This window comes from Hylobates moloch, unplaced genomic scaffold, assembly GCF_009828535.3.
Source record: "Hylobates moloch isolate HMO894 unplaced genomic scaffold, HMol_V3 SCAFFOLD_9, whole genome shotgun sequence".
In the NCBI taxonomy this organism is placed as follows: domain Eukaryota; kingdom Metazoa; phylum Chordata; class Mammalia; order Primates; family Hylobatidae; genus Hylobates; species Hylobates moloch.
In genome coordinates this window covers 8,671,649-8,693,895 of record NW_026652284.1, presented here as the reverse complement: position 1 = coordinate 8,693,895, position 22,247 = coordinate 8,671,649, and the positions used below count along the sequence as shown (strand labels likewise).

The 22,247-nt window shown below is 55.2% G+C and overlaps 1 protein-coding gene across 2 annotated transcripts in view; it reads right to left on the bottom strand.

The window, feature by feature from the left end:
- SPSB1 (splA/ryanodine receptor domain and SOCS box containing 1) overlaps window positions 1-22,247 on the bottom strand; it is an 81,248-nt gene that overhangs the window by 7,605 nt on the left and 51,396 nt on the right. The window contains exons 1-2 of one of the 2 annotated variants that reach the window (XM_058444590.1): window positions 11,976-11,994; window positions 9,092-9,934 (exon numbers count right to left, since the gene is read on the bottom strand). In XM_058444590.1, coding sequence (XP_058300573.1) covers window positions 9,092-9,785 — 694 coding nt within the window. In that variant the 5' untranslated portion in view covers window positions 9,786-9,934; window positions 11,976-11,994. Of the gene's footprint in view, window positions 1-9,091; window positions 9,935-11,975; window positions 11,995-22,247 lie in introns of those variants that run through there. The other variant, XM_032758831.2, reaches the window with a different exon arrangement.

Sequence of the window (22,247 nt, the reverse complement as noted above, 5' to 3'; positions counted from 1 at the left end):
CCACTGAATTGGATACTTTAATGGGTGAATTGTAAGGTATGTGAATTATAGCTCAGTAAAGCTGTTACAAAATAAAAGAATGAACCTTAGGCTTGATAATGCGTTTACTAAACCCCAAGCTTTAAAAGAAGAGGGACCAGGTCATGCACAGTGGCTCATACCTGTAATCCCAGCACTTTGGGAGGCCAAGGACGGAAGACTGCCTGAGCCCAAGAGTTTGAGACCGGCCTGAGCAACATAAGGAGACCTCATCGCTACAAAAAATAAAAATCGGCCAGGACTTGGGAGACTGAGGCGAGAGGATCGGTTGAGCCCAGGAGGTCAAGGCTGCAGTGAGCTGTGATCGCGCCACTGTATTCCAGCCTGGGCATAGAGACCTTGTCTCAAAAATGAAAAAAGGCCGGGTGTGGTGGCTCACGCCTGTAATCCCAGCACTTCGGGAGGCCGAGGCGGGCGGATTACCTGAGGGGAGGAGTTCAAGACCAGCCTGGCCAACATGGTGAAACCTCGTCTCTACTAAAATTAGTGTACAAAAATGAGCCAGGCATGGTGGCATGGGCCTGTAGTCCCAGCTACTCGGGAGGCTAAGGCAGGAGAATTGCTTGAACCTGGGAGGTGGAGGTTGCAGTGACCCGAGATCACAGCACCGCACTCCAGCCTGGGGTGACGGAGCAAGACTCTGTCTCAGAAAAACCAACAAAAACAACGACAAAAACAAAAACAAAACAAACAAAAAAACCCAAACTGAAAAAATAAATAAATAAACAAAAGAAGAGGGACTACTGCTCTTCATCCCCCATGGACGGTCACAGCCACAGTTTCTGACAAGGAACTGAAATGTTCAATATTTTTAATGGAGAATTTTGAAAGGGGGCCTTTCGTGGCCAGCTTAGGATGATTAAGAGGAGCTCCGCTTGGAGACGAAAGGAGGAATGAAATAACCTCAGGTTCTTTAAGGTCAAGGATCCCACAGACCCCTCGTGATGGTGTGGGACTGGGTTCCACCCACCCGGCTGCTCACAGGGGTGGGTTTCCCTCGGGTAAAACACCCAGCCTGGTGACTCCAGACCCTGCCCCGCAGCCTGACCTGGAGCAGATCCCTCCGTCTGCCTGGACTTGTTTTCCCATCTGTAAGACATGGAATCCAGACCAGATTCTCCCCAAAGCCCCATGCAGCCAAGTTCCTAAAGGCCAGAAGTGCTTATTGCAGCCCTCGGCCTGGCCTGGCTGTCGGGAGTGGGTCTTCTGCACAGAGGAGTGGGGAATTTGGAGGTGTGTTTTCTCTGCTTAGGAGCGCACCTGCATCTGGCCTTCATCGGGGCCAAGGGGCCTGGGCTGCTCTGAGCTCCCTCCCAGTAGGATGTGGCTCAGCCCCCCGCCGGAAGGTGGAGGGGCTCTCCCTGTGGCTGGAAGGCACTTGAGAAAGCTCCAAGAGCCACTGAATGTGGTCCAAGAGCCCTGCCAGGCTGCAGCAGTTGAGGGCTGAGAGGGAGTTCCGTCACTACCCTCTTGGTGTAACGGGTTTCGAATCAACCCACGTAGAAATGTTTCTAGGCTGGGCGCGGTGGCTCATGCCTGTAATCCCAGCACTTTGGGAGGCCGAAGTGGGCGATTGCCTGAGGTCAGGAGTTTGAGACCAGCCTGGCCAACGTGGCAAAACCTCATCTCTATTAAAAATACAAAAATTAGCTGGGTGTGGTCATGCATGCCTGTAGTCCCAGCTACTTGGGAGTTTGAGGCGGGAGGATTGCTTGAACCTGGGAGGCAGAGGTTGCAGTGAGCTGAGATCACGCCATTGCACTACAGCCTGGGCGACAGAATGAGACTCCATCTCCCAAAAAAAAAAAAGGTTTCTAAACTGCAGAGGCCCACATGAGCCCCCAGCTCCATCCAGTGCCTTGGGTGGCTGACACCGCAGCCCCAACCCCAGCCATGGCCTGTGGGGCACCAGTTGTGTGCCTGATGGGGACTGTGACCTACAGATGGGGAAATGGGCTTGGGGAGGTGAGAGTTACAGGTCCAAGGTCTGAGAGCCATGGACTCCAAAGGGATGAGGCCCTCCAGCTGCCACAATCCATCCCCTGTGAACGCAGCTGTGTGGGGTGGAGGACTTGCCACAGCCTGGCCATCTCTAGATCTCACAGAATAAACCAGTGAGGGACGGGTCACGGGATTCACCAAGACAGGCTACAGAAGTGGCAGTGAATGGCTGCAGTGATGCGTTATGAGCTGAAAATAGGACCAGAGTCACCCAGGCATCCTGTGAATGGGTCTATTCTCTGGGGCCTCAAGTACATAAACAGGTCACGCCTCCTTGATCTTGCAGGAGGAAACTGATGGCGCATAGGGCCCGGTCTAACTGCTTTCCAAAGGCTGGGCAGAGACCAAGAATGCATGGCCACAGAAACAGACATGGGCTTCGTGCCGTGAAAAAATGCCCAGCCCCCATTTCAGCTGCTCGCTACCAGGACCAGGGAGTTCTCCCCAACCTCCACACTCTTGACTGGGGGCTGCCAGCTTTGCACCCAGCTCCAGCCACAAACCCAGGTGCCTGCTGAAATCCAGCGAGGGGGTGGGCACCTGCCCTGTAGCCTGGGGCCTCTGGCTGCTATGCCCATCCCCGGGAAGCCTAGGCGCTCATTCATTTAAATAATTTCTGTGAATGAGAGTGCAATGCTGAATGAGCAGCAAAGAAATCAGGAAGTCAATCAGGCGCTATTTCTGGGAGCAGAAGGCTGAGGAACTGGAAGAGACAATGCACTAGCTTCCACATTTCTGTGAGAAACGGCTACCTGGTGGCCCACGTGAACATGCACAGCCCCAGAGCCCCAACCCACGACTGTCTCGCTGTTCCCTGAGAGATTTCAACCCAACTCAAGCCTCAAGAGTGTGGTGCTGTGCCCAGTTCACAGGCTGAATGAATGAGCTGCAGAACAGTGAGGTCAAGGAAAAATGTTCCGCATCAGAAAATGCCCCGGCTTCTGCAATGTCCTCACCGATAGCTGTCATGGCTCCTGTGGCTGGCCCTGCAAGCAGCTTGTGGGGACCATGCTCTGGGACATGGATTCTAGAATGTCATGGGTCGGGTGGCCACCATAGGATGTGTGTGTGTTTTCCTCTACACTAAGCAGTTCTTACGAAAGAGCACAGCCAAACACAACGTGGAGCCTTTGTCCTTGTCAACTGGGGAAGGACACCTGAGATCCATCTGGGTGATCAGACACCCTTGGTCCCCTATCCCCCACCGAACTCTTGAGAGCCTGCAGTCCTCATATGACCAGACCTTATGGAGAGGGTGGGGAATAGGGTCTGGAACAACCCCTCCCTGACATGGAAGGAAGGAAGGTAGGGAGGGAGGAAGGGAGGGAGGGAGGAAGTGGAGGGAGGGAGGAAGTGGAGGGGGGGGGGAGGGAGGGGGAGGGGGGGGAGAGGGGAGGGAGGCCCTGGTGGTGGGGCTATCAGTCTCCTGATGAGTAGCTCTCCGAAGAGACTGGCTGGAGTGGAGTGCAGGAAGGAGGCACCTGGGAGGAGGCGCTGATCTTGAAGAGACAAGCTGACCTTCCCTGAACCTTCAACCACGACAAACCACACCAAACCCATCTGGGAGCCGTTAAAGAAAATTAGAAAATGCTGAACTGCATGGAAGATGCCTCCTCAGTGGGAGATGTCTTTAAAGCAGTGGGGGTGGAGCCAGAGGACCCACGAGGTCAGGGGCTCTCCCTGGACTGCCTGCCAGCCTGCTGCTTGCAAATAGGCCTTTCCACATCTCCAGGGAGGGTGGCGGGCAGGCCCGGGGTCAGGCCAGGCCCTGTGTCTCCCCACTCAGCAATGGCCATCTCCACTCCTGCCCCCCAGGAAAGAGAGGGAGAGTGACACTGCAGCCTCTCTGGCTGCATCCTCAGCACAAGGCCTTGTGCCTCGAGCCTTGAGGAGGAATCAGAGCACAGGGCCTGTGGCCCCAGCTGGCTGGACAGTGGGGAGGCCACACAGGGAAACGTCGAGAACTCAGTACCCCTGCTTCAGCCCGGCCACGGCCCCAGTGTAGAAGCCGGGACTCTGCTGGGGGCGGGGGGGGGTTCTGCCTGGCATGCAGGAAGGAGGCCACACGGGACAGTGGGCTGGGAGATCCCCGGGAAGGCACACACGCAGGGAAACTGCTTGAGTTGCCCTACAAACAGCTGCCCCTCGCTGAAGTCGAACCCAGGTGTGGCGGGGACACTGATGATTCTCCAGCTATCCCAGGGAGTGGAACTACCTCCACCTCCAAGACAGAGACAGCAAAACCCCAGATCAGGTCTGCCACCAAGAAAACAGATCCGGCTGGGCATGGTGGCTCACGCCTGTAATCCTAGCACTTTGGAAGACCGAGGCAGGAGGACCGCTTAGGAGCCCAGGAGTTTGAGACCAGCCTAGGCAACATAGTGAGACCCCATCTCTAAAAAAAAAGATGACAGCTGGGCACGGTGGCTCACGCTTGTAATCCCAGCACTTTGGGAGGCCGAGGCGGGCGGATCACGAGGTCAGGAGATCGAGACCACGGTGAAACCCCGTCTCCACTAAAAATACAAAAAAATTAGCCGGGCATGGTAGCGGGCGCCTGTAGTCCCAGCTACTCGGAGAGGCTGAGGCAGGAGAATGGCGTGAACCCGGGAGGTGGAGCTTGCAGTGAGCCGAGATTGCGCCACTGCACTCCAGCCTGGGCGACAGAGCGAGACTCCGTCTCAAAAAAAAAAAAAAAAAAAAAAAGATGACAGATCCAGCCAGGCCTGGCCAGAGCCTCCACCTGTCATGCTCTGCTCCCAGGCAGACCCTGGGATTCGATCTCACCAGGACACCCCCCTTCTTTAGTTGTATTGGAAGGCAAAGCCACCTCTCCCGGGACAGGGGACTTGGGTGGCCTCTGACCTCACTATGGGCACCCCAGCATCGGTGGGGGTGATGCGAGGGGACGGAGCTCCGGGCTCATCTTTCACCCCCCACAGGTGGCAGCACAGGGAGAGGAAGGCCTCATGGAGATGGTCTACACTGACTGCCTCCACATCTGGAGCGGGTTGACCAGTGTCCTCCAATTCATGTTTGCCCAGAACTTCAGAGTGGAGCCTTATCTGGAAACAGGGCCTTGCAGATATACTTCATTATGACGAGGGCATAGTGGATTGGGGTGCGCCCTGAATCCAATGGCTGGTGTCCTTCTAAGAAGAGGAGGGGCCACAGAGAGACACATACAAGGGTGGAACACCCTGGGGAAACAGAGGCAGGGACTCAGGGAGGCATCTACAGACCAAGGGAACGCCAAGGATTCCCGGCAGCCCCCAGGGGCAAGGGGAGGCCTGGGCGGGCTCCCCCTCAGAGCTCGGAGGCAGTGGAGCCCGCTACCATCCTGATCGCAGACACCTGGCCTCCTGAGCGCTTCTGCTGTTTTCAGCTGTCCTGCTTGTGGTAATGTGTTCAGCAGCCCCAGGAGACGAATACCCCGTCTGTCTTCCTCCAGCCACTCCATCAGGCTCCTCCCGTGCCCCCTGACACAAATGACTCTCCTCAAGGTCAACTGTCAATTCCTTGTTGCCAAAGCTGATGGACAGTTCTCAGCCGTCTATGTACTTGACCTGCTGCTACTTTGCCCTTCTGAAAGCCCCTTCCTCACTTGGCATCCAGGACACCAAAATCTCCTGGGTCCCCTCAGCCCCCACCCTCCTGGCCTCTAAGCAGGGCTCAGCCTCAGCCCTCTTCTCCTCGCTCTCTAGCCCCCACTCCCGGTGACCTTGCCCAGGGTGGCAGCTATGAAGCCGCCTATATGCAGACAACTCCCCCACTGACCGCTCTCCGAGACTAGGCTTGCAGGGCGCCCTGGATATGTCGAAGGCGTCTCAAATTTAACACCTGCTCCTCCTTCGGGCTTTCCCATCTCGGGTCAGCAGCCCCCCGCCTTCCACCTGCTCAACCCAAACACCTCAAGTCACCTTGGTGCTTCCCTTTCTCGTCACATCCGGTCCATGGATGAGCCCATTCCAAAGAGTCCCGGAACTGGGCCGCCCCCCCACCTGCCCCCACCTCCCCGGCTTCCATCCTGGCCCAAGCTCCCATCACCCCTCACCAGGACAAGCCTGGCTCCTCCCTGGCCTGGCCTCTCAGAGGCCACTCTTGCCCCTGCCATCCATTTCTATAGAGCAGCCAGAATGATACTTTTTTTTTTTCCCCCAGAGATGGAGTCTTGCTCTGTTGTCCAGGCTGGAGTACAGTGGTGCAATCTCGGCTCACTGAACCCTCCACCTCCTGGGTTCAAGCAATTCTCCTGCCTCAGCCTCCCGAGTAGCTGGGATTACAGGTGCACACCATCACGCCCGGCTAATTTTTGCATTTTTAATAGAAATGAGGTTTCACCATGTTGTCCAGGCTGGTCTCCAACTACTGACCTCGTGATCCACCTGCCTCAGCCTCCCAAAGTGCTGGGATTATAGGCGTGAGCCACCGTGCCCAGCCGCAGAACGACACTTCTAAGACACAAGATGCTGCCTCAATAAGTGTCCGGAGGTATCGGGTTAAGCGTGTTGAGGCTGGCGGTGCTAATACCCGCGCTTCACCCTGTCACCACGCTGCGGCAGAGCTGTGACAGTGCCCCACCCTCCAATGTTTTGCTTAGTGTCCCAAGAACGACCACATCTATTTTCCAATCTGGAGCCTCTAAAGTCAACTGACCACGTGGCCCAGGGCCCATTCATGTCTGACCAGGACTTGCCGGGCATCTGATGCTGGTGGAGAGGAAAAAGCATCCTCGTCACTCACTAACAGTGCCCGGCTGTGGCGCTCTGAGTGGCCATCTAGATTCCAGCTCACAGATGCGGTTCCCAAATACTGATTCCCATTCTCTTATCCCCCACTCACCCAACACCTTTAGGATTTTCCAAACAAGGAAAATTATGAAAGCATCCAACCTGCCATCTCACGCAGAGCTAACTAAGCAGGAAATCGCCTATTCACAGGACATGCGTCTGCACCTCCAGGACTGGGTGGGCGGAACCCTCTGTTCAAATAGGCTCCAGTCCCCTCCCAGCCACTCCAGGGGTCGGTGTACTGTATTGGAGCTGTGATACATAACCGTGAAGCTGTGCAAACGCAGAGCTCATGACAGTATGAGGGGGCATGTTCCCAGAAGGCACAGGGCTGGAAATCTTCACGGAGCCCCACGGTCTCAGTGGCCAGGCAGCAAGAGCAGGCCTGGCAGTCCCCTCATCTGTCTGTCTGCAAAGAATGGACATTAACCTCCCTGGCTCCGTGACCACCCCTTGGCTGGGAGGAGGGAGGCAGGGCTGAGGGCCAGGGCTCCTCAAGATTCTAGGTCCTGGGCAGGATGTGCCCAGGGCTCCCAATCCGCACCCATACCAGTTTGAGGCAAATTTGGCTGTGGACGTGGTGCCACTCATTTCTGATACCTGGGGAGACAGACGCAGAACTCACTCTGCTGGTTCCCTCATCCATTTCCGAGGTGACTTCCCCGGGGAGGTTACCTGCTGGCTGCAGATCTGGCCACCCACCTCTTCCAGGAGTCCCATGACCTAGGGGTGCCAGGCTGCACAGACGAGGACCAAGCAACCCCGGGAGCCTGCACCACAGATGTTGTGTGTGGCTGTCAACTCACTGCCATCACGGTCAAAGTCACAGCATAGGACCAAGAGAAAGAGGGGCAGGGAGGCTTCCAAAGAGAAATGTGTAAGCGTTTGCGCATGCCTGACCACCCCGACACTTTCCCCAGTATCTTTCAAAGGCTGACGTGGGGGAGGAGGAACAGGAGGAGAAGCTGCAGGCTTGGAGACTTCAAGACAGAGTTAGCATCTGTATTCCTGACCTCTGGTGGGGGGCCTCACCCCCCTCCGCCTCTTGCCTGGCCTGCAGGGTGGGGTTAGAACTCAGGGTGCTGAGCCAAACCTGCCCTTTAAGGACAGTCAGCCCATGGGTGGATGGAGCTTTCCAGCCCACTTGCTTCCCGACGTGGGACTTGCAGGTGGTAGAAGGGACTCACGCAGGCAAGGAACTCTGAGAGAGGGCCGTACACGGGGTGAGCCGTTCTGCAATGCCAGGCCCTCCTGCTACCACGGGCTCCCAACTGGGCAGCCACAGAGACTTCACCTCCCACACCACCACAGTGCCCCTACACATGGGCTGCATTCACAGTCTGAGAAAGGCCACTCCTTTTCCCAAAGGGACAGGTGGAGTTCACTGTTGACTCAGCCTGTTTCTGATCCGCATGCTCCTCCCCAACTTCATGACTGAACAAATCCCTCGGGACTGTATCTCAAAGGCGCCCACTCAGAAGCCTCCAGCAGAAGAGAAAGACTCTAAGCCTATCTAATGAGTGAGAGAGGTCACTAGCATTCATTTACCGGAGAGGCCCTAGTATCCTCAAGGTTACAAACCCCAGCTCGATGATATGCTGGCAACTGGGCTAGAATTTGGTCAACTGAGGATCAAACCTGGAGGCAGGTCACCCAGAGAAACAAAGACCACCTACTCATTAATTCATCCATCTATCAATTCATTAGTCTATCTGCTTATCCATCCACTCATCCATCCATTCACTCATCCATCCACCCACCCACCCATCCATCCATCCGTTCATTTATCTATCCACTCATTCATCCATCCACTTGTTCATCCACTCATCCATCCATCAGTCTAAACACTCATCCACCCACCTACCCACCCATTCACCTATCCATCCATCCATTTGTTCAACCACTTATCAATCCAAACATTCATCCATCAATTCATTATACACTCATCCATCCATTATTCACTCATCAATCCATCTATTCATCATCCATCCAACCAATTATTCATCCATCTATTCATTCATCATCCATCATCCATCCATCTGTCCATTCATTCATGAGGCACCGTTAGGTAATCTAGCAGACTCTGGGTAGAATTCCTCACTTAACCAGATGCAAAAGTTGCCTCTGAGGGCCTGAATACACTAGAATATCATCTTCAAAACACTTTAGTTCCAATGACTGTATCAACTTTTGGCCTGAGCCCAGCCAGACCATGGGGACAGAGGGAGGGCATTGCCTCTGACAGCAGAGGAGACACTTACGATCGAGTCCGTTCAAGTAGCGCATGCGGATCTCACAGTGGCCCCAGACGGCACTCACTACAGGATACAGTTTTTTGCCCTTGAGTCCCCGAAAAGCCACTCCCATGTACTGTCCATCCACAATGAAGCTCAGCGTCCCGTCGTCCATGTCCAGGGCTACCAGGAAGGAGTCAGGGACAATGAATGTCTCATCTGGTTCCAGAAAGGCTGGGTATGTTTTGCTTGGCTGGTTCTTGCCGTCGTGGTACAGCCGGTTGCGCCCCAAGTCCCAGCCCCAGGACTCGTGGTTATTCCCCACGAGGGTTGTGTACCCGACAGAGTGCAGGGGGGCGTCTGCCGTCGCCACCCCCACCACGGCGTGTGTGCCCCGCTGTCTCATGGCCCACGTGATCTGCCACACGTGCAGCCCACGGGTATACCCGACTTTGCCCCTGATAGCGTCCGTGCTCTGGGCCACCGGATGCCGGTGAAAGATGAGCTTGTCGTCCTCCTTCACGAAGACGTTGAGCGACCGGTCGTTATTGTTCCATGAATGCAGCAGCTGGACATCGTAGGACACGGGGGGCATGTCCAGTAGCAGATCCAGCCGGGTGGGCTTGCAGTAATCCAGACCCTGGAGCTCCTGCTTCAGGGGCCGGTACGTGGGGTCCCTCATGTCCACAGTCTTGATCCCTCCAGTGACCTTCTGACCCATGTTCGCCCCTGGTTTCACCTTCTCACCGACTCCCAAGGCAAACTCATCAATCTCGCGGTCTCGTCTCCAGTATTCTGATCGGGGCCAGATAGAATTCCTAAGGAGGGCTGCCAGGAGACCTCTGCAAGCTGCGCAGTGTTCAGTATTGCCTAATGGACGGAAAGACAAACAACCGGTGAGCAGGGCTGTGGGATGAAGGGGAAAGTTAACCTGGAGGGCAAGGTGACCACATCAGCATGTCCCAGCAGCCTGCGCCTGGACTCCGTCATGCCTGACACGGGCAGGCTGGAGCCTTGGCGCAGAATGAAATCCCCCGTTCCCTGGCTAGGCTGTCACAAAGGAAAGGGTCTGTCTGTCTGCGCGGCAGACTGTGTGGAGAGGTGGGCTTGGGGGCTGGGCGTCACCCTCATCTGTGTTGGGTACAGACACACGGCTGATGCCACCAAATACCTCATCAGGGTTCCACAGGGCGGAAGGCCATGGTGCCACAGAACCAGGACTCAGCCACGACAGTGGTCATTTGCTTGGTCAAAACAGAGGGAGGTGCATGGCCCTTGCCTTGCTGTTCAGAGGGGAAGTGGAGCCCCAGGTAGCAGCAGAGGCTGCTGAGGATGCCAATCCCAGCTCCTCCTCCCTGTCTCGGGCACAGCTAACCAGTTCACTGCAGAAAAGGGCCTTCTGGTGCAGCTGAAACCAGGGGTCTGTGTGCGCTTGGCAGGAAAGGCACCAGGAGCCTCCTCCGCCAGCAACATTCTTCTCAAGGGAAGGCTTCGATTCAGACAGTATGGGGGGCTCATCCCCCGACCCCTGGGAGTTCTTAGATGACCGACTACCTCTTTTTCCTGCCCACACCCTTCAACTAGAAGCCAGAGTTTCGCCCTCTGGGTCTCAACAGCACGTCTCGGGAGGAAAGTCCGACGCTAGGATGCCTCGTTCCCTCTCTGGCCTCACCATCCCCTGGGTCCTTCAGGAGGGAGAACAGGGGACTCTGGGTTGGGGGAGAGATCTCGCTGCATCATCTACACCATCCTCTTCACTGGCAGCCCAGGAAGAATTCTTTTTTTTTTTTTTGAGATGGAGTCTTGCTCTGTCGCCGAGGCTGGAGTGCAGCGGTGTGATCTCGGCTCTCTGCAACCTCCACCTCCTGGGTTCAAGTGATTCTCCTGCCTCAGCCTCCTGAGTAGCTACGATTACAGGCACCCACCACCATGCCTGGCTAATTTTTGTATTTTTAGTAGAGATGGGGTTTCACCATGTTGGCCAGGCTGGTCTTGAACTCCTGACCTCAGGTGATCCACCCGGCTTGGCCTCCCAAAGTGCTGGCCAGGAAGAGTTCTATCCGAGGAGGAGGAGAAGGCAGAAGAAGATTTGAGCCTCATTCAAGAGAGAAGTTTCTTTCTGCCATCAAGAACCTCCTTGGCCTCTGGAAGGGAACAGAGAGGCCAAGGAGAACGGCCTGGTTTGGGGTCAGGCTGCTAGGATCAACCAGGCCAGGGGCAATGCAGGCTCCTGTTGAAGAAACAGAACTAAAGGAGCCTGTGGGGGCGCCTGGGCGGGAGGCCATCGGAGCCTTGGCTGCAGGGAGAGAGTCACACTGGGTCACTTGTTACTAGGGTGCCCGAGTAAAGGAGACAAAGAGAACCCAAAGGAACCCGGGGTGGGGGAGGCTGCAGGCTCCCAGACACAGGGAGATCCAGGGACCTCAGAGGGCTGGCCTCCCCCTTCAGTATGGGGCCAGCCAGGGCCAGGCTTTGCAGTGGGCCTGGCCTAGAGCTCCCTCTCAGCTGGGAAGAGGCCCCACGAGACCCCGTCCCCAGGGTGGCCAGGCCTCCAGGAAGTTTGGTCCTGGCAGAACCTTCCCATATGGGAACACCTGGTGCCCCGACCCCCTTATCTCAGGGGCCAGGTCATGCTTCTCGCCCTCCCCTTTCTGATGTGAGACAGAGGGTTTTTTTTTTTGAGATGGAGTTTTGCTCTTGTTACCCAGGCTGGAGTGCAATGGTGCTATCTCGTCTCACTGCCACCTCTGCTTCCTGGGTTCAAGCGATTCTCCTGCCTATGCCTCCCAAGTAGCTGGGATTACAGGCGCCCACCACCACGCCCAACTAATTTTTTCTATTTAGTAGAGGCTGGGTTTCACCATGATGTCCAGGCTGGTCTCGAACTCCTGACCTCAGGTGATTCACCCACCTCGGCCTGCCGAAGTGCTGGGATTACAGGTGTGAGCCACTGCGCCCAGCCACAGACAGAGGGTTCTGATCTCAGGGGCACGGTCATCTCTTCAGAGACAGGGCAGGACTCCTTGTGTCCAGTGTCTGCAAAGCCGTTACACAGCTGAAGTGTCCCCTCTGCAGCCTGGAGGGCCGCCCTGGTTCCAGAAAGTTCTGTGAATACTGTGACCTCACATCCATGATCTCCCAGGAAAATCCCATTTTCAAGCTTTTAGTTCCATCTCCTCTCCTGGGAGCCACTGAAACCTCTAGGACTCCCTCTATGCCGCTGCAGAGGGGCACCCTGTGGCTTTGGGGCCTGCGCCTCAAGCTGCGGGAGGGGGAGAGAGCTGGGTCTGGTGTGGTGCGGGTGTGGCCTTCCCTGAATTCCCCTCTTCCCCAACCTCCACTGGAGCATTTTCTGAGCTGTAGGAAGGCCGGACGGGCCAAGGCGGCTCCCGAGGGGCCGGGTGGGCCGAGGTGGCTCTCCGAGGTCAGAGCTGCACGAAGCGGGGGTGCAGAGTAACCCCCTCCCATCTGTCTGGACACCCCCTCCAGCTTGGTGCCCAGGAACTTCTCATATTCTCAATTTTGCAGGGTCCTGTGGGCACAGAGGTCAGCTCCCTGGGAGGACGGGGGAATTACTTTCTAAGAGAGTTAGGTCCTGTCAAGCTTCCTGCAGCGTAGCCCCTCCCCAGCCCCCCTGCCGCTCAACTGTCGCAGCAGGGAGGACCTTTCTCCCGGGATCTGTCATGGAAGATTCGCCCTCTCTCCACGTGTGGGAGCAGGCGGGAAGAGTGAGGAGGAGCCTAGGGGAGGGAGGGGAGGGTGGGAGAGAAAGGTGGCGGGGAGGGGTCCTCTAGCAGGTAATTGAAAATGCTAGGAGGGACCATAACAGGGAGGTTGAGGGGGAAGAGGCGAGGAGAGCAACACCTCAGAGGGGGAGAAAGGGTGAAGTGGGGTGAGACAGGGAGGGATGGGGAAGGAGGGGGAGGGAGAGGAGGGAGGGAGAGGGAGCTCTCAGGCTAATAAACCCAGGCCTGAACACAGAACGCCTGTCTCAGCGAGACCGGAGATCAGCTTTTTCTGAAATGGGCGAGATAGTAAATGCCTGGCTTTGAGGGCCAGACAGTCTCTGCTGTTGTCGCACAAAAGCAGCCACAGACGGGACATAAATAAACGTGCGTGGCTGAGTTCCAGAAAACCTTATTTATAAGGACAGGCCGGCCTAGGGTCCGCCAGCCAGAGCTTAGACAGGGGCCTGCGTCGTCTCCACTTAAGACACAGCCTTGTGGGGCTGCAGCTGGCATTAGCCGGATGGTGGGGAGGGGGAGGGATCCCCGGCAGCTGGGCCAGCCCCGTCCCAGAAAGAGCCACCAGAAAGGACGGCTTCACCCTGACGTAGGACATCCACTGTCTGTCTGTCCAGGTCGGCTCCACAAGCTCTCCTAGTTCTGAGATGCCAGCACCTCAGGTGGCCCAGCAAGTCCTCAACACCAATGCTGGGCTGAGCTCCCTAAACCTAACCTGAACCACAACCCCTCCACCTCCACCCACCTCTCCCCCACCCCCTCACCCCAGCCCAGGTCTTGGACCACATGGCTGTGAGGGGTGGGAGTCTGTGGGAGGGAGGGCCTGGGAGGAGGGAGGCTGGGGAAAGAGGGTGGGGCGTTTTCCCCGGGCAGGGCAGGCAGGTAAAGGGGCCTGCGGCACTGTGGGGTGATTCCCTCACCAGGGCACCCCAGGGCCTAGCCAGGGAATGTGGCCCACACACCCGGCCACTTCTGCCATCTGAGTCACCTCCCAGGTGGTCAATCACTGTGGTGGCCCTAGGGCTACTCTTGACTCATCTGTCACCCGCCCTGTGTCCAGGCTATGGTTAAAGATGACAGTGCCTTCCCAACTTCCTGTTGTTCACACCTAGCCACCTCCTTGCTGTGCAGGAACACTGAAGCCATCCATCTGTCCTCCTCCTTCTATTTTAAAATGTGGCCGCACAGATCCACCCTTTCTGCGGGTCCCCAGAAACTGGACTCACCACCTCCCCTGGAACTGCAGCCTGGAGGGTGCTTCCCCAGCCCTGCTTCCTGAAGCTTCCAAGCTCATGTGCCGAGACAGTAGCTCCGGCCTCCAAGATCCACCCTGAGCTTCTCCAAGCTTCTGCTCATTCATCTGTCACACACTTACCTAAAACTCAGTGGAGACAGTGTTCCAGAGGGGGCTGGCGTTACTGCATTTCCACTTTCATTTATTTCCTAGCCTATGCTCCATTCACTGAACAAAGATCACTGTTCTCCCATCTTCCTGGTCACCACATCTGGCCCTATAGAGGGACGCTGCCTTTGGGCCAAGACCCAAGGGCTTGGAAGGCTGGGCTAGGGCAGATCAAGTTTAAGGTCCCTTCTAAACCAGGGGTCAGCAAACTTCTTCCATAAGGGGCCAGATAGTAACTATTTAAGGCTCTCCAGACAATATTAAATCAATGGGCATGGATGTGTTTCAATAAAACTTTATTTACAAAAATAGACAGTGGGGCAGATTTGGCCCAGGAGCTGTAGTTTGCCGACCCCATGCAAAACTGGCAATACCATCATCATAATTCCTGGACATGGCGCTTAGGATCGGGGGTACCATCCACAGGTACCGAGTAACATTCACAGGTGCCTGGATGGCTCCTGTTAACAAAGGACCAAGACAGACATCCCTGGGCCAGGAGGGCATCCAGCACTGGGCACTACACTTCAGGCAGGAGCTGGGAGAACAGTACAGGCCCCTGCTCTGGGACCACCCCCACTTACTGCTGCTCTGAGAAGTAAATGGGGATGCCTAGGCCTTGTGGGGCCCAGCAGTGCCACAGATGAATCAGGGCCTGGGACTGCTGAGCAGTTGGTGAGTTTCCAGGAGGTGGGAGGACTCAGCCTTCATCCCCACCCAGGAGGAGCAAAGACACAAAGGGCATGGCTCGTACTGCCCTGCAGGGCTGGAACGGGAGAGCAGAGGACAGATGTGGCCCTGCTGCCGCCACCGCCACCCACCACACACATGCATGCACGCATGCCTACATGCACACACCCATACACACACGCGTATACTGTGTGCCTGCACACTGAGAGCAAGGGCAGCATCTGAGACTAACGAGCAGGACAGAGGCGTCACAGTCCAGGCAGTGCCCTGGCCAGCGGCGCCTGCTCTCCACTCCCTTAGTGAAAGTTTTCATCCCCAAAAGCACACTCTTGCATTCGTCACCATGTCCCCAGGACCGCACCTGCCTCCTCCTCTGCACAGCTGTCTCAGGCAAGCCCCACAACAAACCAATTCCTGGCCTGTACCCCTCCTGCCCCACCAAACCCTACTCACTCTAAACAATGACAGTTCTCACTCTCCGCAGTCCTCAGGCTGCAAGGGTCAGCGGTCACACGCAGGGGTCCAGTGTCTGGTGCTTCCTAAAGACCAGGTTGTAACCTCATCACAGGCATAAATGCTGTGAGGGTATTTCAACCAGGAGAAAGAATGTGTGTGTGTATGTGTGTGCATGTACAGGTGGTAGGTATGTGTGTGTGTGTGTGTGTGTGTGTGTGTGTAGATATGTGATGCGCGTATGTATCTGTGTGTGGTGTGTCTGTGTATATGTGTGGTGTGTCTTCATGTGTGTATATATGTATGTGCTGTGTGTGCACGCACGTATATATGTGTGTGCATGTAGGTACACGTGTGTCATGTGTCTGCATGTGTCTGCGTGTGTGGCCTGTGTGTGTGTGTATGCATGTGTGTGTACAGGAGCTGTAACTGCAGGACCCTCCTCCTCATGGGTGACAGGGAGCTCACCAGTCACTCTGGGTTGGGAACTCCTAGCAACATCTTCCCACAAGTCAGATCAGATTAAAGTAAAGATCAAGAAGGGTTAAGAGAGAAAAACAGCCATAAAACGGTGGGTTGGGAGCTCCCGAAAGGACCTTCCTCACACAACTGGCGCAGAGGCCGTGAGTCACGGAAGACAGCTGCATCTTATCTGGGTCGAGGAGTCGATGCTGGTGGCGGATTGTGTGTGGCACGAGTTCCCTGACACTCGCTCAGGACATGTCCCGTGGAGAGCTTCCTCCCGAGGGAGGCAGGCAAGCCGTCCACCCACCCACGCTCCTGCACGCCTTGTGTCAGAGATCAGCTGTCAAATCTGACGCGCATCTACGGCGCTGGCGCCAAGGCCTCAGCCTCTCACGCTCCACGTCCCTTGGCCTCTCTGGTTGAGCTCAGCTGGGACAGCCCCCTGACCCCACACTCACCTACCCTCAGTCCTGGCCTGGCACAGCTCTGGTCCCATCGTGCCACAAGCAGGTGGGGGATAAAGGGAGAGGACACATCACCAATATCAAAGTCGAGCACATGGCGGGAGCGTCTGTCTCATGCACGGGAGGGCTGGGCTCCGGGAAGCAGAGAGGAGCACAAAACGGGATGGAGGCAGGAACCACGGCCCGGACCCTCAGAGCCAGAGAGCGGCCACAGGCCCTGGAGTCACCTTGGCTTCCCCTGCAGAGGGATACACACCCTGGAGGAGATTCTGCCTTTCCTACAACACAGTGAAGCCCATTAAAAGCTCTGAAGGAGGGGTAGGGGCTACCTGCGGGGACACCAGATGACACGAAGCCCTGGGGTTTGGCTTCAGTGAACTTCTTCCCCCAGCGGGAGGAATATCCCATCACTACACACACACACACACACACACACACATACACACACAACAAATTCTTGCATGAGTGAAAGGGGATGTCCCTTACACCCTTTGAGGGCCAAAGCCCTCAACCCAGTGTCTCCAGAGCAGCCATGGGACGGGGGGTGGGTTGGGGTTCCAAACACCCATCAGAGCCCCATGTCCCTACTGGATTTCCCGGTGGCAGCCTGGGCTCTAAGCAGGTGAGCTTCCGAAAGCCCCCTACTCCCTCGGCCAGCTTCGAATAGCCATTTAAGGTTGTCTGGGTCCAGGGAAGAGGGCATCTTTGGATTTGCTAGGGGCCCCAGATCTTAGTAGGAAGGAAGAAAAGAACCTCGCAAATCTTCCAGTTTCGTGGGCTCCTCCAGACGGGGGCAGCCAGGTCTGCAGATACAGAGGGAAGGAAGCCTGGAAATGAATGCTGATCCCAGGGGGGTGGGGAGGAGTCAAAAGCATCCCCGAAGTGCACTGTTTGGGAGTCCTAGACCTGGGACAGGTGAAGGGTACCTGTCTTCAGCCTTTAATGATCTAGGGCAGCCATTCTCTCTGAAGGCCGAGGGAGCCTGGAGGGGCAGGAGACGCAAGGCAGGCCCCTGTGGTCGGAGAACGCCTTCTGGATACAGCCACGGTTTGCTTTCATTATGCAAGGCACAGAGGAATGTGATGCTAGACACAGCACTACTGCCGAGACAGGAGCGAGATAGTGCTATGGGATGCCCAGGGTTAAAAAAAGTTGCTGTGGGGGCTCACCCCTGTAATCCCAGCACTTTGAGAGGCCGAGGTGGGCAGATCACCTGAGGTCAGGAGTTTGAGACCAGTCTCGCCAACATGGTGAAACCCCATCTCTACTAAAAGTACAAAAATTAGCTGGGCATGGTGGTGAGCGCCTGTAATCCCAGCTACTCAGGAGGCTGAGGCAGGAGAATCGCTTGAACCCAGGAGGCGGAGGTTGCAGTGAGCCGAGATCACACTACTGCACTTGAACCTGGGCGACAGAGTGAGATTCTGTTTACAAAAAAAAAAAAAAAGTTGCAGGGAAACTGCAAAGGATGTGGGGAAAGGACACTCCTACACACTGTGGGTGTGTGTTGAAGGGGGACAGACCCTGAACTGGGACAGCCTTCTAGGTGTGCAGGTGTAACAAGGCAATCCCTGTCCATGTGCAAAACGCCCAACAATCACCCAGCAACAGCCCTTCCAGGGCTCTTGTCTACCACACCCTATAGGCCTGCACAGGGACACGAGGATGAAGATGCTGGGGACAGCATGAGCCCACCTCGTCTACACCACAGAGCTCCATGCAGCCCCTCCAAAGTGGTGATGCAACAGAAAATGTAACACGATTCTGTCACATTTTTAAAAGCAAATCGCAGAACAATATGCAGATCATGATGCCGTTGAGAGACAATTTAAAAAGTCTCTCTGTGCCTATTTATGTTTGTAGGTACAGAGAAAGGTCTAGAAGGATAAACATCAAACCTTTCACAATGGTTAATGCTGGTGGGTGGGACGGAAAAAACGCTTTTTGAATTGAATTTTTTAAAATGCATGTATTCCTTTTCAAACTAAATGATTTTTAAGCACACAAAAGAGAATCAAAGGCTGAGAAACAATGATTTCACACACTATGTTTGCAAGAACAAGTTATCCCCAAAGCAATTCCTACAGGTTCTGCACCTGTGTTGCTTTTATAAAGCAAGCACAGCGTAATGTGTAAGCACTATTGTCCTGAATGCTTTATCCATGAAGGTACGTGTTAAGGATCCGTAACTGGCAGAAGGGCATTTAAAACGCTTTTTTTTTCTTTTAAAGAGACAGGGTCTCACTATGTTGCCCAGGCTGCTCTCTAACTACTAGGCTCAAGCAATTCTCCTGCCTTGGCCACCCAAAGTGCTCAGATAACAGGTGTGAACCACCATGCCCAGCCTGGCAGAAGGGTATTTAAATAAAGGATGAGAATCCCGGGGAAGCTTTGAGGCCATCCCAAAGAGGGACATTATTTCTACAGTGATCTATCCCGAGACTTCCGATTATACTGTTTCAAAATTACAGATTTTAATTAGCCCAGTAAAAATGGGGCAGCTGTCTCTCTCTACTGACCCAGAACACAAGAAGAGAACAGCTGGTCCGTCCCCATACCCAGCCAGGTGGCAGCTGCACAGCAGCTCTGCATGTGGCAAAGGCCAGGTGAGGTGGGCCCATCAGAAACACCGGTGGCTGCTCCACCCCTGACAGACCAACTCCAGGGAAGAGGAGGATGTGAGGAGGAATGAGGCACTGAGAGCAGACCCTGGGGGAGGCTGAGACAGGCCAGACTGCACAGCACCAGCCTGCAACCCCCCGATGGTGTTTCAATTAAAGCCACAACCCTGCAGACCCCACCTTCCCCCAAAATGCTTTCAGATCAATTGCCCCCGAGCCTTGCTTCCACTAAAAATTACCTGTTTGTGGTGGCGTTTAGGAAGAGGTCTGTTGAAGGAGCGGCTACACCCTCTTCTGGGGACGTAGCCAAGGCGACCGGGGACAAACAGACAGAAAGGGTAGGTAAGGGATGCACAGAGGTGGGTCTGTCACCAGGGAGTGGCAGACACTCACCCACCTCCTTACGCCCAGTTCCCCCACAGTGTGTCCGACTGACCCCAGAACAGTAAAACCATTGTTTTGCCCCAAGATGGGGAAAGAATGAAATTCAGGATGTGGAACAAGGTGACCTATTTATAAAGCCTCCTTTCACCTGAAGATCACGTAAGTTCCCTCCCTCTGCCGCCCCGTCTCACACATCAGTGGTGGCAGCCCAGGATTTTGCAAGAGAAACATGCCCCAAGCGATCTGCTATTTTATCAGAATCAACCTCTGCAGCCTGGCTCAGCCGCTGCCTGGGCTCTGCTCGCTCACTGGGGTTCTGTGCTCCCTCCAGCATCCTGAACATGAGTGGCAGGGACGCTCTTGGTGGTGGAAGGGCTCAGGGCATGCTCCGTGCTGGCTGGGCCACGGAGCCCCTGGCAAAGGGGCCACCACCAGCAGGGCTTGTGACACGTGGTTACCACCCTACACCCCTCACCCTGCCAACTGCCAACTTGAGGAGGGACCCCTCAAGCAGAGATATAAAAATAAGTCTGTGCCCCTAGAATCAACAAAAAAGAACAGGAGCCTTCTGGAAAGTTCTGACAAGTGATTTTGGAGAGAAAATCCCACATGGTCCAGGGCTCTAGTCCCTGACCTCAAAAGACCCAAAATGCACCTGCTGTAAACACCTATGGAAGGGCCCAGATGACTCATAGCACTTTCAGAGGGCTCGAATCAGTGGAGCCACGGCCTGGGAAACCAGCATGATATTCAAACAGAGACCGAAAATTACAATAAATCGCAGCTGTAGCTTAGTCAGGGTGGCGAGGACAACGGACTGTGCCTGATGCAGATGAGAAGCCAGTTCTTGGAGGGACCCCAGGGACACAGAGCAACCTTCCCAAAAGGTGACCCAGACAGCAGCAGACATGCCTCCCACAGCAACAGGAATAAAATGTAGGCTATGGACCACCGACACTGCCTAGCCTTGGGGGGGGCGGGTAACACACTGGGTCCATCTGGTTCACACAGGAGGTGGGGCGCCCCCAAAGAGTGGAAGCATAAAGGCAGGCCCAAAAGCAGCCCCACGGCCATCTCCAAGAAAAGAGCCACCAACAGGGTACCCACGGGGACAGGCTCAGAGACGCTGGTGCTCCTCACCCTCCGACCCCCAGCAGCTCCCCAGAAGTCAGGAGACGGGGGCTTGAGGCAGGGTGGATCAGGTGGGCCCAGTGACTCTCAGGAGGAGGCTCTGCAGAGAAGCTGGTTCTCTGGAAGGGCCTCGCTCCAGCCGAGCCTCCTGCGGGACTCCAGAGCTCAGGGCCGCCTGGCCTGAGAGGAAGAGGATGGAGTGCATCCAAAGCCTGCCACTTTCCCCCAACAAGGCAGTCTCCTGGACACAGGGGATGCAACCAAACCCAGGCTTCCAGGGTGCCAAGGCCTGAATGGGAGCCAGTGACACTCTGACCTCTCTCCATGGGATTTGCCAGCTGGCAAATATCACCTCTGGGAGTGGTCCTTGGGTCAACCTCATGTCCCTCCAGGGATAATGAGCAGCAGGCTGACCAGGAAAGGGCCGGGGAAAGGATCTGAGGACTCAGGAAGCATAAACCCAGAGAGATTTCAGGGGCCATCACCCAGCCTATGTGACAGTCAGGGGGCCGGGCATCCACTCATCCGCCCCCTGAGGCCCAGGTGGCTGCCCTCAAACCACCTGGGGGAATGAGAAGGGCAGCGCTCATGATTTCACCGTAGAATCGCCTAACTAAAGCTCCAGGTACAAAGTAGGAGCTTCATACATGCCGCTCCCTGCCCTCCTCCTGCCGCCTCTCAACACCTGAGGCTATCAGGGGACAGCTGATAGCTTGGAATAGTGAATGCCAAGTGCAGGAGAGTGCTCAGCTGGGGAATGCCATGGCAGGTGCTTGGCTCACAGAGGTGACCCAAGTTGCTTGGTCCCGTCACGAGACCCACAGGCCTCTCTCTACCTGGCAGTGAGGAAAGGCAGATGGAAAGACCCTGTTTTACAGGAGTGGTTCTCAAAGTGGGGTCCCAACCAGCAACATCAGTCAGCATCACCTGAGAACTCAGAGATGCAAATTCCTGACCCTGTTAGACTTTCTGAATCAGAAACTCCACGGGGCAGCCTGCATTCTAATGAGCCCTCCACGGAACTAGGATGAGGCCAGAGATTGAGAACCACTGGTTTCAAGGAATTACGGCTCAACAGTTTAGAATCTCAGATCCCTATTAAATGAAAACCATCAGGATTACACTTGTACCATAATTTTAAAAAACTTATCTTGGCCAGGCGCGGTGGCTCACGCCTGTAATCCCAGCACTTTGGGAGGCTGAGGTGGGCGGATCACGAGGTCAGGAGATCGAGACCATCTTGGCTAACATGGTGAAACCCCATCTCTACTAAAAATACAAAAAATTAGCCAGGCGTGGTGGCAGGTGCCTGTAGTCCCAGCTACTCGGGAGGCTGAGGCAGGAGAATGGTGTGAACCCGGGAGGCGGAGCTTGCAGTGAGCCGAGATCCCACCACTGCACTCCAGCCTGGGCGACAGAGCGAGGCACTGACTCAAAAAAAAAAAAAAACAACTTATCTTGATATGAGATATTTCAAATGTGAGGCATTCTCATAAAAAATCTCAATACAGAAATGTAAAAAGTATAAAGTATTTCCTCTTATCCACTGTCCAGGGAAGCACAGAGGTGTGTCCTTCTAGAACATTCTGGTGCATATGAGAATAGTCTATTTACATCAAAAGATCACACTGCAGATACGAATCCACGGTTTGCTTTTTCCATCACAACATATTAACTCCTCCATCAGTTTTATGTTAGTGGCTGCATAATATCCCATTGTGTGCTATTATCATAATTTTGGTGACATTCCCTCCTAGATGGACATCTAGGCTGTTTGCTGTAATCACGGTCATGTGTGGGGAGTTATTTCTCCATAACAGGATGGCCTTA